Raw genomic sequence first — 18,070 nt, forward strand, 5'->3', positions numbered from 1 at the left:
TAACAAGAACTGACTTTATCAAAAGCTGTTTAGGGTTGCAAAGAGTCAGCAGCTGGTAACAATCTTGGTAGGTTGGAATTCAGCTCTTTAGGGTAAATGGTGCTCTTTGCCACAGCTTTTGGATCAAACACCACGACATGAACACTTCTATGCTGCCACATACAGTGGGTCCCTAGTTCTAACTGCACCTCTGCTGTACTTTTTGCAATGCACACACTAACCTCACAGCAGTGTTGGCTGACAGAACATGCAGAGTTGGCTACTTCCCTGCTGGATATCTGTATGGCATTGCCATGACTGTTGGCGTGTGTACAGGCAGTGTGTGGTGAGGGTGCTGTAACACAGTCTGGAGATACTTTTGATAAACAGTTCTAAGCAAGTGTGGTATGCATTGCTTGGAGGACAGTACTTTTGAATAAAACTTGTGGTTCCACCCAGCTGGGAAACTGAGCTGCCTTCTGTCTTGCAAATTTAAGTAGTTGTGGCAGAGGTTTTTTCCTCTAGGCTGGTACTACAGTTGTGGCATGCTCAGGTCTGCATCCAAAATTAACTTGGAAAATGAAAGCACTGAAGATTGCTGCAGTATTTTTGAGAAAGCAGTCTTAGAGCACACAGCACTCAAAATCTGAGATGTGCACAGTTCCTGACTTCTAGCTGGGACATAGGTCTGTGTCTTCGACCTGTTGTAGTGGTACCTCTTTCCTAGCTGGAGAGGCACAGCCTGTCTTGTCAGAAAAAGCAGATTCCGCTTCTGGCCAATGTGGCCAGAGCAAGGGAGCCAGCATGGCAGATCAGGTACTTTTTGGCAGCCCAGGAGCATTGTGGAGGGATGTGCAGAGCAATGTATGGGCCTTGGAAAGCCACCGTTTGCTCTCTAGCACTGTGAGTAGCAAAGAGAAGGCTGGCACTACCATTTCTGACACCACATCCCTCCTCTCCTCTCCTGCAAGCACTTGGGAGGAGGAGAGATTTGTTCCAGCTCTCAAACTGCCCCTGCTGCTCTCCTTCCCAGAAACTGGGAGAGGGCTTTATAAAGCACGTGCTCTGCTGTGGCATAGGCAATGATTGAATGTTGTGGGTTGTGGAATACTTGGAAGAGAGGAGAGGGTGAGGCATAGAGCCCTGGAGCCTGTGGTTCACCCTGCACAACCCAACCAGCTGCATGCAGGTGCTGAGGCAGCTTGGGACATGCTTGCCAAAAGAGAACCCCCTTCTTCCGATATCAGTCCCTGACTGCAACCAGCAGGACATGCTGACTGTGTCCTTGTGACATGCTGCCACCTAAATTATGGCTGCTATCTTCAAAAGTTATACCACCTTCTCTTTCCCTCCCCCAAAGATTCCAGTGTGTAGGATTCCAGTGTATATGCTACAAGATTTAGCTCTATCCAGGATTGTGAGTCGACTGATGATCACCTCTTAATCAGAATACTTGCAAAAAAAATTTTATTACCCTTTCAGTGAAGCACACATCTGTGTGTGTGTGCACAACATGTATCCTTGAATAAATGAGGGTTCACATAATTAATATTTTTACATGCCATTGTGGGTCAGGGCTAATGTTGCCATAAGAATGATAACACTGAAAATTCAGTGGTATATTATAAGCTTTGGTTTTGTTTTGGTTTTGTTTTCAGAAGTAATGGTGAATACTTTTATTTTATATTAAAAAAATATTATGCTAAAGAAAATTTGCCATGTATGTCTTCTCATATGCAATTGTATCTGTTCAGGGATGAAAAAAAGTGGTATATGTAAAAGCTGCATGTGGGAGTGAAATATGTTCTCCTTCTATTGCTTAGTGTCATCACGCTATCAGGGGAAGAATGATTTCCAGCACGAGACTTGGGTGTTTTTACTGTAATAATTTATCTAGGGTCTTTAACTTCTACTAGCCTCAAAAGGGAGAAGAAGGCTGGGTGAGCATCCTCTTGTAGGGAGCTCATGAGGGGACAGTGGTGAGATGTCGTTTTGAGGGGAAAAACTCAGGAGACTAATTTACAGAATACTTGTTTAAAGGTTTCATTTTTATGTAGGAACTCTTGCTTCTGAGCAGGTGTCACATGAACATAAGCCAGGCTGCTATCCATCTTATCAGTACATAGACAGTAGTTGCTGCAGTCTCTTAATGAATTCATTTTATTAAAAAATTCAGAACTATGCTAAGATTTCTGTGTACCAGCTCTTGCTGGTGTGTGAAATGGAAACATTTTCTGTTTTTACTAAATATAAATTACAAAGGATGACTTCAGGGAGGAGAGCACCTCTTAATGGGGCAGGTAACTGATTTTTTTCTCCATCTTTGTCCTCATTGAGTGACTCCTTAGACTTTTAGCCTCTGTGTAAAAGATGGTTTGTGGCTTGTTTCAGCAGTGCTCTCTGACAGAGGTAGTCTGCATAGCCTTTATTAATGTGTGGTCGTGGAAGGAGACCCCCCAGCATTTGGGAAGGCAGAGGTCTTTGTGGGAGGACAGAGGTGGTGTTGCTGTGTTCTGGAGTTCTCAAGGTGGTCAGTCCCTGAGAGTATGTGCTTTGCAAAAGGAGCTTGATGTAACCTGTGTTTGGTGGACTGCAGCAATGACAACTATATTTTTCAGCTTTGCCTGAAACAGATGTCACAGCACACAGGTGCTGTGAAGAACTGGTCACTTGCTTTTAGCTGAGGCTCAGACTTCCCCTGAGAGCAGGGCTGGCTCTCCTGATAGCAAGTGCTGTCCTAGATGTTGTTCTACAGAAATTTTGCATCCATCTAGAAGCCACTTGTCTCTTCCTGGATTTTCTTCTGTATCTGTCTCTCCGGCCCCCAAAGCAATGCCTAGATGCCTCTAAAATTGAGCTTGTTATGGTGCTGAAGCGCTGCTGAATCATCACATTTACTAATTTTAGCCCTATGTTTTGTGCCACAAAATTGATAAAAATTAGTCCAGAACAACTGAAGAAAAGTGTATGACAGTACTTTAAAAACTAGTGGAAATTGTCAAATATTGGAATGTGAAGGCCAGAATCAACAGCCAAAGGGACCTTTCCAAAGCTGGGGTTTTTTTTCTCCCTGTAAAAACACACTAGAACTGTGTATGGGCTACATCCACTGCAAATCAGTTATCTTGGCATTCCACTATATGTACCCAAATCAGTGTAGAATATGGGACCACGTACCCAGGAAATATCAGTTCCACAAAAGGCTTGAGAGATCAGCATTTAATTACTGATTCTTCTGACTTCCCATCATTTGAACATTTCAAACTATAAAACAAGTCAGGCTGTGCTATGGAGAACTCGGTGACTTACAGGGTGAATTAGTGTGCTATTTTTCCATGTCATCATTTGGCTTTGGTGGCTAGAGATTGTTCACTGTTGACCTAATTAATTTTCCACAATGGCAAATGAACTTTTCTCAGTTTGCTTTGAATTTAAGGTACTTATAGACATATGGAACCATTTAGCAATTTAGAAATTGTTACTAAGAAGAAAACCTTCTTTCCAGGAAATGTATGGTGCATATATATATTTGTATATATATGTGTGTGTATGTATATATATATTTATATATATACTTATTGATGTGAAGTGTTTTGTGTGAAAGCATGATAGGTATGAAGCTGGTTGTAAACAATAAACCTAGTCTTTCCTTTCCCAACCACTTCTGAGGAAGAGAGAGAAGTCTGGTGCACTGATTTACTGTCAGGTTTGGTGTTAATGCTGGAATTCTGGTCAAAGATATTTTAAAGCCAGAGGAGGCTGACACATTTTGGGAAAGAAGCAGTGTCTGAACTTGTCAAATAAGTACGTGGAGGGAAATGAGTTGGGATGGACGTTAATCTGGAGCCTATCAGCACACTTGCAAAATTGTTGGTGTTTATCTCTCCAACATCTTGATGTTTGATTCCAAGAGAAACAGGGCTTGTGCAACTGGATGGTCTGGCAGTGCCGTTTCCCTTCCTGATAGCAATTCAGCTTTCTGGTTGATTTCAGTGATACTCAACACAGAAATAGAGGTCATGGATATTTGCAACCAACAAGAAATTAGCATGTTCAGGGTGTATAAAAAGGAAAGGTCTCAGACCCCTTTTCCAATTAGGATGTCCAGAGAGAGAGAGACTTCAGTGAAATGCCTTTCAGACATTGGAAATCTATGCAGAAATTAAAAATTGAGTCAAATCCATAGACACACAAGACTCACTGGTCTGCTTAATGCTCTTCCTGTTTTGTAAACATGTTTTATTGTGTAATAAAATGCTCTTCAAAATTCATGGAGTAAAAGTTTAAAAATGTGAGCTTTGAAATAACCTCACCAAATTTTAATCCAGTTTGTTTGCCACTTGCTTTAAAGGATTCTTCTATTATGGGAGTAATTACACTCCTGGCAATTCCCAAAAGACCTGTGTCTCATTTGGTTAACGGAAGTATTTAATGAACAGTGATCAGTTATTCAATATTTCACTTTCTTTGTTCATTGGCATTGCCTTGGGCCTTATTTATTATCAGCCCTTATTAAACATTGTTCCAAAGACACAAATTACTTGTGTTCTTATAAGCTCTTCACTGTCAGACTGCAGTATTTTGAGGATGCTGGCTTAACTCCTGCAAGATGAGGGACCTGTTATCCTTGGTATCCAAATACCACTTCTTAGCTGGGCTTCAACAACTGCTCGTGACCCAGACTGTCAAAAGGGACACCCAGGAGACAAATAGTATTTTTCACTTGCTGCCCTTGAAAAAGTAGGCAATTGGCTATCATCATTCTTTATCTCTGTAGCAGAGGCAGGAGTAAAAGTGTTGCTGAGGCTAATGTTTGGGAAACTGGCTGTAAAGTCCTCCAAATGTGCATGAATGGAGGGGCTGGGTTAAGTTTCTCAATTCAGAGGCCTTGCTCCAGAGCATATGGTTGTTGGAGCTTTTTAATGAAAATACTTGTGAGTTTTTTAATAAAAGATGGAGACTCCCTCCCTCCCTCCCCACCACTACTGCCCTTAATTTAAATTTTGTTTTTAAAAAAATCTCTCAGTAATCTTTAGTCCAATAGTAAGTCTGGCATTTCTAAACTATCCCATATCAGTGCATATTTCAGTGGTCAGTATATTGCTGATAATCTGAATAGTAATGCTTGTTGTAGCAGAAGATGAAATGCCTTTTTGGGGCAAATATGTTTATTTTATACCACTGGTTTACCAATGCGTTGCATGTAGTTTAGTTATTCCTCCTGTTTGCTAGATATTTAGTGTTATTAACTCTACTCTGTGAGTGGAAGGTATTCTACCTTCTGCAAATATGTCATTTTTGAGTTGAGTTGTGTTCCTCCTGTGAAGAGGAGACCCAAGAGCACCTGCAGACTTGTCCATGGTTAGGAAGAGGGACAGAGCAGAGGGAATGCTGAGTGACGAGGAGGTTTTCAGCATGAGGGACCATGGTGAGAGGGGATTGGGTACATTTGGGCAGTATCCCTCTGCGATGCTTTACTAAAAGAACAAGAGAAGTTGAAACAATATTTTAAATACTTTCTAACACTTTACTTTTATGGAGAATTTAACATAGACATGGGCCTTTAGTTTCCTTGTTAGCTTTTAACCCTACCTGCAACATGACTAATTAGTAAGTTGCAAGGTGCTGTTGCAATCTAAGGGGCATTTCAGATGCCATTGACTGGCTTTGAGTGCTTCCTTTCCTTCTGAGGTGAAGGTGCTTTCTTCTTTCATAAAAATATTTTTTTTCATTCCTGTCACAGCTGTATCAGTTATTGTGAAAGCTCCAGCCAAATAGCTGTGCTGGCAAAAACCCTAATGAAGGTGCTGTGATAGCTGCTAAAAAGTTTTCCCTCTGGTGCAGCTTTAATTCTATTTGGGAAATTGATTTAAATTAAATCAGACAAAAGAATGCTTTTGAGTGTATAAGCTCTGTCTCCTGTGAGGTTTTGCTGATAGGGTTGGACCAGCAAAACCTTTAAAGTGCATAGAAGCCCAGAACAAGCAAGAGCTAACTTGTAGTTCTTAATACGGTGACTTTGTGTAATCAAAATTTTGGCTGAAGAATTTAAAATGTAACTTTTCATCTTGGAATGTGTTTTTAGTTTTCCTTTCCTTTAGAAAGGACAGAAGTCTATGTCCGAATAACTTATCATTTCATAAGGCCCTGCGTGTGCTCGTGGGGCTTTTTTTAATCTCCTCTCTCCTCCCCTTTCCAAATAAACAGAGCAATAGAAAAACTGAACGGGTTTCAGCTTGAAAACTATTCCTTGAAAGTTGCATACATCCCTGATGAGATGGCAGCCCAGCAACCTCCACAACAACATCCCCAGGGAAGACGTGGATTTGGCCAGAGGGGTCCTCCCAGGCAAGGGTCACCCGGCGCAACCACACGGCAGAAACCACAGTCGGACGTTCCTCTACGGATGCTGGTTCCCACACAGTTTGTAGGAGCCATCATCGGGAAAGAAGGAGCAACAATCAGAAACATTACCAAGCAGACACAGTCCAAGTAAGTTATTTTACAAAACTGATTAATAGCTTTAATATTGTGTCATCGTTGCTTGTGTAAAGAGGAATTTGTAAAACCTCATTATTAATCTGCATGGTCAGACAGCAAATTAAGATAACAGAGAACAGGAAATATTTTGCAATATTTATTTAAGGACTGGATTCTGTCCTTGATGCATGTTCAAATACTAGCTGACTTTTTTATTCCTCTATAAAAGAGGAGTGCTAGCAGGATAGTACTCTGTTGGAGCGTTTTGCTTACCGATGTACTAATATGGTTCTGGCACAAAAAAGTGAAACTGAAAGAGCTGTAATGTGTTGTTCTGGGGGACATACAGTCAGTGTGGTGATGTACACAGGTGTCCCAAGTGTACCTCAAGTGTTTATTCTAGTTTTAGTTTGATTAGGGCATTTTTAGGATTTGTAAATGTTGTCAATTCAAGATGTGGGGGGAAAAAGCCCTAAACAAAGAACCTTTTTATCTCCCCTCACTACTTCTTAGACCTTACCCCCCTCTGATTCTGGAAAATACATTTGTTGCTATCAAGTTGCAGACCACACCAAAACACAGATAAAGGAAATGCATGGGAGGCAAAAAGCAAGCTGCTAAGTGGCCTAAGAAGCTTAGAGCACTGGGGTCTAGAGATGCTGGAAGAGATTGTTTCCAGTGCATGTTAAATCCTACCCACAAGGAAGAGCTCAGCACAGATGCAGAGGGAGGTGGGGTTCTTTTCCCAAGAATTTTTCCAGGATACCTGTAAAAGCAGAGAATTAAAATGCTGCCTTCAGCAGCCCACTGTAGGAGCCCCCAGCTCCGCAGTTGCAGCAGGCAGGACCTGGGAATGAGCGGTGTGCGAGGAGAGTGAGGGTGGGTGGGAGCCTCCATTTTGAGAGTAGTTAATGAGGATAAGGGAGTCCTCTTTAATTACACCCCAACCCCCAACAAACAGGCCTACCCCCCCTCCCCAAACCCAGGATTATCGTGGTGCTCCTTCCAAACTCTCATTAGTACGATGTAACCCTGGAGACTATTTAGCATGTTTAACAACACAGGTTTAAGAGATTTCTGGGGTCCTGACAAGACTTGGTTGTAGTTTTTCTACGGGTAACCAATTTTTCAAGTGATATATCAAACATCTAATTCTTGGACCATGAAAATCCTAGAAGATTGGCATAAGGAAAGCTTTTCTATCCAGAAGAAGGGTGGGTAGAGCAGAAATAATTGCAGGCTGCTAACTTTACAGATATGCAGCTTTGAGAATGATGCTTTCACTGGTTTGGGGGTTAAAAGAAATTTCATCTACTTTCAGTTCCACCAAGGATTGCCAAGATGGGTTTCTTGGAAAACGTTGCATTGTGAAACAGAATGAGTTTTCAATACTTGAAAGAACTGCAAAAATAAAGGGGCTTCTTGAAAAGCTGCATGGTTGTTTCAGTTAGAAAACAGCTGTTACATGTGGAAGAGGGATAAAAACAAAAAGCAGAGGTGGAAAGAATATGTGAGGTGCAGTTATTGGCAGGGAAAAGTAATAGCCAAGGCATTGTCTTTATGCATGTCATAATTCATTTTCATTAAATTCCTAGAGCTACATAAACCTGAACAAGGCTAATAGTTTGAGTGGTAGAGGTTAAACTAGAGTAAAGGTAATATAAGGACAAAATCAGGCTGGAAAAGTATAAGAAACTAATCTTGTGGATGGATGCAAAGTACTACCATGCTACTTGCTAGCAGAGGAGTGCTGGGAAACTGCTGCTGATGTATTTAAAATAAGATGGGACAAAGCCTGACTCTCCTGCAGCTGCACAGTCATTCTAAGTGCAGCAGTGGTGCTGGAGATGGAGCACTGGGAAAGCTTGATGAGATGTCTTCAGGGGTTTACCACGTTGTCTGTCTAACAACTCCCCTGAATATCTTGATGGGAATTTACAAAGAAAAGGAGATCCCAGTGTCCACACAAGTGGGGTTAACTGGTAAAATCAGGATAGGAGAGGCTCTTCATAACACACAAATTTGTATTTAGGATATACTTAAGTAGTTGTAAGCTTTTCAAAATTAAACTACTAATATATAGTCACTGGTAGCTCAAAACAAGTTAGTTTTATGACAGTTGGAAATACACAAGGCTTACCATAGAGTATGTGGTTACAGTTAGTGTTTTTCTTTCTTTCAAGAATTGATATTCATCGTAAAGAGAATGCAGGTGCTGCTGAGAAACCAATTACCATCCACTCAACTCCTGAAGGCTGCTCAACAGCTTGTAAAATTATTATGGAGATCATGCAAAAGGAAGCTCAAGATACTAAATTGTGAGTAAAAAGCATTTCATTGTGGAAGCATTAAAAATTCTGAGTTCTCACTAGCTCCATTTAAAGATGTGGTCTTTAAAGCTATTAACAAGTGAATATTTGCTATTATCTGTATGTAAGTAGGTAAAGGAACAGAGATATTTTACCTTTCAGGACAGTCTACTTGCTTAATTAGCCCCCTGCATGCTTCTATGATCCCAGTTTTTGTCTGGCTTTGATTTTGAGGTGAACTGGACCAAATACGGAAGTTTCTTGAGCAACAGACAGCTTTTAGTCTGAGCGAGCATAACAAGTTGCGAGCCCTCACTAAAAGCTTTAAGATATATTTCTTCCCTCCCAACAGCTCTGGTTACTTCAGTCTGAGCTTTATTCAGTTGAAGGTGCATTGCAATTAAGCTATAGGTGGTAGTGCTGAAAAGCCCATTGCACCTGGACTTATTCTGCACCCAGTGAAAACATCCGAATGGGAATTGTGGATATTTCTATGAAAATTAAATTAATCCATAACATGCATAAAAGCTTGTACTCTGGTCTCCAAAAGTCTCACTAGGTATAACTTGCATTACAGTACAGAAGAAATTCCCTTGAAGATACTGGCACACAACAACTTTGTTGGGCGACTTATTGGCAAAGAAGGAAGAAACCTGAAGAAAATTGAACAGGACACAGATACTAAAATCACAATATCGCCGTAAGTTTTTGGTGGCTTAATCTTTCAGTGAGATGTCAAATGGCAGCAATGCTGCTGTGGGGCATTCAGGTAAAGAGTTCTTAGAAAAATATTCTGTGTGTTGAAGGCTGAGATTACAGCCATTCAGAGGCCTTACCATCATATGGATTAAACTGTTACTTAAGTTCAGTTAAATTTTACATAAACAGTGAGTCTTCATTGTAAACTCAGTCAAGAGCAAGCCTAAAAATAATATAGGCTATGTGGAGCCTGTGTTACACTATATTTTAAGTATCAGTTGTTTTTAACTTATTTTACCATATGTAATGATGAGTGTTTGAAACTATAAGTCTGGATCAGTTCTGAGCTATGTGTGAAATTAGTGATGATTTCGTTTCCAGTATATATCAGTTTTTTGGACTAGAAGGAAAGAAATAGAGCAAATGAATAATGAAAATGGTATCTTTATCTTTAGTAGCAGGTCTGTCGCTCTTGGCCACTAACAGCCAAATTACAATACATTGGCTAGTCTGCTGCAAAGTAATAGCTTTTGGTCTGAGTTTGTGAGGGTAACCGAGACCTGTTCAAATTTAGCTGAGATTAAACAGGAGTTTTCACCTTTACTGGAAATCTGTAAATCACTGATTAGATTAACATCTCTGTAGAAGCTTGGCAGTCAATAGTAGTTTTACCCTGGAGTCATATCTTCAGAGGACCTCCTGTTCTGAATAATGAGTGCTCTGGCATGGACTTGCAAGCATTTGAAGGCATCCTGGATTTGGCTTTAGCCAGGAAGGGTGAGAATTAGGCTTACAGGCTGTAGGAAAGGGAAAATGTTTGGAAGACATATGAAGATGTATGAAGAGGTGTGAATACATGCAGGAGACAAAAAAAGGTAGTGCAGGAAATAGCTCAGATGAGGACAAGTAAGCTGGGAGTCAATGTGGCTCTTCAAAAAGAGGAAAACATTTGGATGAAAGCACCCTGAGGCCTTCCTTAAAGGTGTGTAAGTATTTGTGTAATTAGTCTGAGGAAGAGAAACAAATAGAGAAAAAGCACCTAAATAAGTGTGCTTCAAGAATAGATTTTGTAAGGCCAGCATGCTCTCTTGAATGTGTTTGCATAAACATTTTGTCTGCAAACAATACACAGACTATTAATGCTAAAAGGGGAAAAAATGTGTCCAGAGTACATGAAAAAATTATCTTTATTCCATGAAATCCACTTGTCTTTATTGATGATGACACAAATAACACATTGTCTGTAAACAGCTAGAGAGTATTTTTGAATTTAGCGAGTTAAAGGTTTATTTGCATTAAAATCTTGGCTTCAAGATTCTATTTGTCATAGTATGCCTAAAATAACCCCCTGAAGTCATCTGGTGTAATCAATACAAAAATGAGAGCATATATGCCCATTGATTTTGCTATTTCTAATTAGTCTTTCTCATGATCTCTTCATTCGGGCTTTTTGGTAAGCTTGTCCATCAATTTAGAGTCAGGCAGCTGGTTTGGGAAAGTGTTTCCTCTCTTTGGGATTTTTTCCATCACTTTCCTTCCTGAGGCAGTACTTCAGTGCTCATGCACTGGAGAATTAAGGACTGCTTAGTGGATGTGTTCTGTGCCTGCCACTGCTTGGCTGAGCTGTGCAGGTTGCCACGCTGCCCGCCGTGCAGGAAGGCAAGGCCTCGGGTGCTGCTTCCTCTCTCCTTCCTGCCATGGCTTCTTCACTCCTCATCGTGCTTTACCTCTTCCCAGTATGTGGCTATGTCCTGGCTTCGCAGAGTGTTTAATCCGTGTTATCACAGTAGGTTAGCATTTATTGCCAAATAGAGCACTGGTTTAATGCTGTCACCCTTTCATTTTCCCTGAGGAGTTACTAGGGTTCAGCAGCAAATGTTGATTTGCACACGGCTTTTCTTTTCCCCATTTTGAGGGTTTGGAGGATCCCCTGCAGTTTCACTGAGGCTGGGCTTTTCTCCAGTTTCCTTAAGGAATACGCTATAGTTCTCAAGGAAAGAATGTTTCTTGCGATGTGTTTCTGGGATATCTAAAATGAGTGCCTGAAGCCCCTCTCCCTGTTGGTGGTGCTGGTGCGGAGTGTGAAACGGGGCATTGCTCCAGTGCCCTGCAGCAGCTCTCTGTGTTCCTCCAGAGTGTGGTGGCCCCGTTTTGTCAGCGCCTATGTCCCAGCCATCCCAGGCCAAACCTCGCTGCGGGGGTTTTGTTGTGTTCCCCATGAGGACAGAGTTTCCCCAGATTGCCTGAGAACTGTGTTTGAGCCCTCTTAAGAATTGATACTAGAGTCTTTGGAGGGCAGACTCGACATGCTTGGATGTTGTTGCACTCAAGTGATAAATCTGGATTATCTTCTTTGTCTGCTAATTAACTGTGCTTCTGTGTCATTTGCAGATTGCAGGACTTGACACTCTATAATCCGGAAAGGACCATTACAGTTAAAGGCAGTATTGAAACTTGTGCCAAGGCTGAGGAAGAAATCATGAAGAAAATCAGGGAGTCCTATGAAAATGATATTGCTGCTATGAATGTGAGTTTTCTTCGGGTGTGGGCTCTTTCTGGGACTAAAACCACCAAAGGATTTTGGGTGTGAGGGACCCCTGGAGGTCGCCTGGCCCAGCAGTGGGTTTGCTCAATGTAGGCCACGCTTCAAAGTTAAACCAGGTTGTGTGGGGACTTGTATTCTCCTTAACGCTTCCATGGACAGAAAACCCATAGTGTCTCTGGGCAGCCTGTGCCCTGTCTCACTGCTCTCATGATGATTTTTTTTCCTAATATCACATCAGAATTTTCTGTTGCAGCCACTCTGTTGCCTCATTTATTTGTGGGAGTGTGGGCAAGCATTTTTGTTATTTATTTGTGTGTTATTTTAATGGAGTCTTCCTCTGGTTTATTTTTGAGTGGAAAAACTGAGAACTTTATTTAGTTTGAGGAAATTAATGAGCATTTAACTTTTTTCTTGTTGCAAGAACCTGAAGCAGGGTGTGTTTGTGCTGTTGTGGCTTATGTGCTCTGGCTTGCATGTTTTTTAAAGTAGTGATTCAGTCTCATCACATAAATAGCACAATAATGTGTGGAAGAAAGATCCGTCCTGTTTTTAATTATTTAATTTAAGAAGGTCTTATTAAGTTTTTTTTCTTGGTATAGATGATAAAGACATTTAGCTATTTGAAGATGTTTGGTGATTATATAATGAAAACAACATACCTCATTAGTTTGCCAAAGTATTACTAATGCATATTGAGAAACGACTGAGATTTTTGATAGTTAGGAAAAGCATTGTATGTGCATGTATATCCAAATCTTATGGTCTAGATTTAAAATGGAAATATTTTTTTTCAATTTACAATAGTCCTGACTTTGTAGAAATGTCTGTTATTCATGCTTGTCCTACCAAGTGAATATTCTCCCCACTTCCCCCCCTGCCCCCCCACACAAAGCAAATTGCAGTATATGAGCTACACATGAGGAACAAAGTATTCAATAGTGGTGTATTTTTGTTTCATATAACAACCAGGAACATGGGGTGAGTTAGAGACTGCATTGCTATTTGACAAAGGTATGGAAAGTCCAAAAACGAACTCTGTTACTCTAGAGACTTCAAGTTTAGTTTGTAGTGATTATTAAGGTATTTTCTGAGGTGGTGAAGTTTTGAGGCTTTTTGGTGTCTTGTGATTGACTTATCTTAATGGCCTTGAGATACTGTCTGTCTCTCTAGCTGAAATATTTCTAAAGCGTATTAATGTTTTTGAGTAATAATCTGGAAAAGGGTGCTGACAAGTTTTGTATCACACAACAAATGCTTCCTACCATGTGATGATGTCACTTTTCTCAGGAAGGGACGTGCAACTTTATAGCTGATCCTTTCCCAGCAATTGCTGGAGGTATCTCACTTCATCTTTTGCAATGGAGGGAGGATGGGGGGATAGTGTCACATATATGTTCCCCCAGTGTAAGAAAAGCAGGGCTTTGTGCATGATCTGTCTCTATTTCTACAGGGCTGTCTTTTTAGTATAAGGACAAAACTACTGTTTTTCTGATAAATTTGTTCACTCTGAAAGTAAATAGTACTATTATCTGAATATCTTGCTGTAAAATTTGAAATGTGTTTTGATGATTAAGTTGTAGGAAGTGATCTCTACCTGCTTTTCCTACCATGTGTTTTTACTGTTATTGGTCTGTACATGTGTCTAGGAAACAGGTTTGAAGGAGGGTCCTTTGGGTAGTGGAGATTAATTATTTTTTTAAAATAACATCCCAAAAGGTTAATAGCATATGCCAACTAGGATTTTATTAAAGTTAATAACCAGGACTCTAAATCTTAACTCTTCTGCCATTGCAGCTTCAAGCACATTTAATTCCTGGATTAAATCTGAATGCCTTGGGTCTGTTCCCACCTTCTTCTTCAGGAATACCACCTCCTGCAGTGAGTGTTGCCTCTGCTGCTGCTGCTGCTTCATATCCACCATTTGGGGTAAGGGAAGCTCTGATTTTGGATGGTTAGTGGATGGTGATACTAATCTCTACAGTGCTGCTGTTCAAAACTAAAAAGAATGCTGCATTTTTTGCCTTTTTTTCCCAGAAAATCTGGGAAAGGTGTTTTGCTAACTGTGTTGTCATTTTTCTAAATGTTGTCCATCTTCCTGCTTGCACACTGAAAAGTATTTCATGTAGTTGCAGTTGGGAGCAGGCATTAACTGCTTTTCTAGTGAAATGCTCAGTGAAACTGGAAAATAGTGCTGCTTAGAAAAGTGCTAGATTTTATTTTGTATGGAATTTGAATTATTGCAGAAAGAACTGTCACATAAAATAGCATTTCAAAATTGCTGGAATTGGCAATTAATAATGCTAGTCTGCAATTTTATTCCTTGTGATACGGAAGGAAAAAAAATGATCTCTTGTCATGAAGTGGGGATCTATATGTAGCTAAAATGTTTGTTTGAATGTAGCAGTTTTATAAATGCCCTGTTGAAATGCAATACTGCTAAACACATAGGATGTAAATTTCATGGCTTAATCTCCAGAAAGCTGTGATTTACTTGCCACTTTGCTCTCTAAAAAATATATGAAAAAGTTTAATAGAAACTTACTCAAATTCTGTGCTGATTAGTAACCATAAATGAGGTTTTTTGCTGTGGAGCAGAAGGTGATTCGTTGCACCAGAAAGGTCCAGAGCCTGTCTGGAATCGAGATGGTGTTTTGCTTTCAAGAAAAGATAACCTCATTACAAGGAGAAGGTGATTGTTAATCTCTTTCCTGTTTCTGGTGCTGGTGGTTGTTAGCAACTCAACGCAAGGTGGATTTTTTAAACAATTCTAACAAGTCCCTTAAGAAGCAGATGACAGAGCTTTACAAACTCTGCTGTGTTTGACTTCGTCCCCTTCTTTGCCCAACAGTGACATCTAGAGAGCTAAGTCTGTGATTCTTCATGAGCTAGAAAAGTGAAAATGCAGCACAACACACTAAACTTCATCAAATAACTCAAGCTATGTTGTACTAAAGGGTAGTTGTGGTCTAAATATTTTTCCCAGAGGAAGAAGCCAAGAGAGAGTCACTGCAAGGAGCAGGAAAAATTCCTCTCTTGTAGCACTGTTTGTAAGAATGAACAACTTTGGTGTTATGAATGTATTATGATCTATATTGAGTATAATGGTGGCTTTATCAGAAAAATGTGCTCCAATGAAAGCTACAATAGAAATGTGTTTATACTCAGTTATTTTACTGTCAATAGCAGAGCCTCCATTTATGACAAACAAATTCTCTCCCTCACAGTCCTTCTGCGCTTCAATTAGATTGGCAGACTAAACTAAACAATACAGGTTTCTGCTTCACTGTATTATAGAAAATGCCATCTCTGGTAACAAATTGCCTCTTTTTTTTTTTTTTTTTTTTTGTTAAGAGATACATGTGGTTTGTTAAAAATATAAAACTCTCTTTATTGGTAATTAAAAGTGTGAGGTTTCCTGTCTTTTTACTCCAGATTTGCAGACTATTTTGCTATTCTTGAGATTCATACTGTAAGCCCACAGTTCTGTTCATCTCTTGGTTTATTTTAATTTCTTTTCCACTTCCCCCCCCACCCCCGTTGTGGTTCCTTTTGCTTTAAATATGCACCTAAACAGTGCTGAATTTGGTGGTTACTCCTGTCTGTTCCTCTGTTGCTAGTGCACCTTTACCCCTCAAATCCACCTTTTTTGGTCTGCTAAGATCTCTGGCAGTGTCCAGGTTTCTGGAAATAAGATAATGGCAACATCTGGAAAAAAGCATCAAGAAACAAATGTCATTGTGTAGAAACTGTGCAGCTGGAAGGACCACTGTCTGAACTCTTGCTTCTGTTTGTGCTCAGTCCTCTGAAATGGCTCTCATTCCATGCAGTCTAGATGTGTGACAAGCTAACATGCAGAAAGAAGGGATAAACTCACAGATTTTGTGGAGGTTAGGGGTGGTACCACTACAGCCCCTGAGGCAGATACTAAGAGGTTCTAAAGCAAATGTATGAACAAGGGGAATTATCTCACCTGTTTGTACTTAGATGTGTTGGTAATTGGAAAAGAGCAGGTGGTTCTGTGGGCTTCAGGTGAGTCAGCTCCACAAATTATTTGGAGTGCTTGTTGCTCTCTGAGGAGAGAAAACAAGAAAAAGTATGAGTCTGTTTCTTTAATGGATGCAGTAGTTTCCATTTTAGAGACTTTTAAATCTTGCTTTTGTATGAATTAATTTTCTGTAACTTTTGAGCTTAACTCTCCTTTAATTTTTCCCCCTAATGGAACAGTTTTTCAGACACTAATTAAATAGGTTATTGGGACATTCACAGGTAGAAAGGGAAAAAAAGTCTGGCTATATTTGAAGGAGAAAATTATCCAATTTGAAAGGTTAAAGGTAACCAGAGGGGGAGAACTAATGAGAGATTTGAAAACTAAAATGAAATCTATGTATCTAAAATAGGCTTTGGAGTAAGGAGGTTTTAGAAGAAAAATTAACTAAACTTCCAGGGAGACTTATGTCCATTTACCTATGAGCTATTTGTTACCAAATTCCTTATTATGACAAAAGCATTTGGGCAACCCAAGTCCCTTTACCTTGTTTTCAGTGCTCATCCTTTTATGCTTGGGAGCAGGGATTAGTGGATATTGAGGCTATCCCTTTCAGGCAAGTGGAAATCCTTTCTGAAAACACTGCTGGTATCAGAGTGTAAAGAAGTGTATCCTGCTGATGTCCTGCTTATTTTTGTGTGGTGCAAATTTTGCATTCTGCTCAGGGCTGCACAGAACTGGCTCTTCCCTGTCTCCTGTTTGACTGAGCAAAGGTGTGCTTCTCAGCAGTTTCAGCTACCGCATCACAAGGGGCCTCTTGGCATCCAAGTGGCTGAAGTCTGGGCTTGCAAGCCATACAGTGAGCCTCAGATCGCCCTTCTGCTGTGTCTGTGGGTGGGTTTGAAGTTCTTGTTGTAATATCTTTGTATGGATCTTTTCTTCACCTTATTGTGGGGATGGACTTGCCTGGGGCTCTCCCTTGGGTCAGAAGAATTAGGTGGGTGAGTTTGGGCATTTGCAGCAGGGTTTCCATATGGAAACTGATTGCAGCTCCATATGGAGCTGATGGTTCATATGTACTACTTTCAAGTGACAAGGTGTGGCTGTGATCATGTGTAGGGCTTGTTCTCAAAGAAACTGAAGTGTCCTCTTAATTATTGAAACAATTATCTGTCACATTCCTGCTGCTGCTTTTTTAACATGTGTATAAAGAGGAGAAACCTGCATAGTAGACAAATGCAGGATTTTGCTACAGTTACAGGCTTAGTTAGCAACAGGTCTGAATGCTCATACACACAGCTGGAGCCAAGTGCTCCTAAAACATGGAGCAACATCTCCATGTTTGCATGCATGGAGCATGCTTCCTAAAACTCAGGAGCTTGGGGCTGAGTAGTTAAATAGGTTTGGCTGTTTTAACATGTGTGTGATGCTTCATCCTATCCCTCTTCATGCAAACCTTTAAGACATTGGACAAGAGCATAAACATTGTTCTCCAGCTGCTTCAGTTACACTCTGGTATCACAAACTTAGGAAATGGTGATGTTATGAAACACTAGTTTGATTTAGTTCCTTGGACTGGGTCACATCCAGGAGAATGATTTCCATGTGACTCTCTGATGGTTAACTCTGATGTACAGCACCAAAGCCTCAGCTAAATTAATCTAATGAGATGCAGATTGTGTCTCACTAATAATCTGGGTGCTGCTTTTACTCTTTGTCCTGGCAGTGGAGCCCCCACAGGAAGGCACAAGCTGTCCTTGGTACTCGTCCGGTGACAGATACAAGCACACACACGGGCACGTGGTCATTGCACATGGCTAACAGTGTCTAAGCACCACTAACCATCCATTTTCTTGTATTTTTACCTATTGCTAGCAACATTTCTTGATATTGAAATGGTATCATTTATTTGCAGAGTCCAAGTTCTGTTTGCCTGTTCAAAGCACTTATTTTGTGCTGTTGCTGAAAAGGGATGCAATGGAATTGCATATTATCTTTCAGTTCTTGAAAATTCATCTCTCTTCTTGCAAAAATCCAAGATCTGTTTGGTTTTTTCCTGGACTCCTAAAATAC

The 18,070-nt window shown here is 40.4% G+C and overlaps 1 protein-coding gene across 4 annotated transcripts in view; it reads left to right on the top strand.

Annotated features, from left to right (window-relative positions):
• IGF2BP3 (insulin like growth factor 2 mRNA binding protein 3) overlaps positions 1-18,070 on the top strand; it is a 110,984-nt gene that overhangs the window by 72,363 nt on the left and 20,551 nt on the right. For all 4 annotated transcript variants that reach the window (XM_068208845.1, XM_068208852.1, XM_068208859.1 and 1 more), the window contains 5 exons: positions 6,187-6,471; positions 8,643-8,777; positions 9,346-9,468; positions 11,859-11,994; positions 13,807-13,938. In XM_068208845.1, coding sequence (XP_068064946.1) covers positions 6,187-6,471; positions 8,643-8,777; positions 9,346-9,468; positions 11,859-11,994; positions 13,807-13,938 — 811 coding nt within the window. The remainder of the gene's footprint in view (positions 1-6,186; positions 6,472-8,642; positions 8,778-9,345; positions 9,469-11,858; positions 11,995-13,806; positions 13,939-18,070) is intronic.

Source organism: Anomalospiza imberbis, chromosome 1 (genome assembly GCF_031753505.1).
Source record: "Anomalospiza imberbis isolate Cuckoo-Finch-1a 21T00152 chromosome 1, ASM3175350v1, whole genome shotgun sequence".
Lineage (NCBI taxonomy): Eukaryota > Metazoa > Chordata > Aves > Passeriformes > Viduidae > Anomalospiza > Anomalospiza imberbis.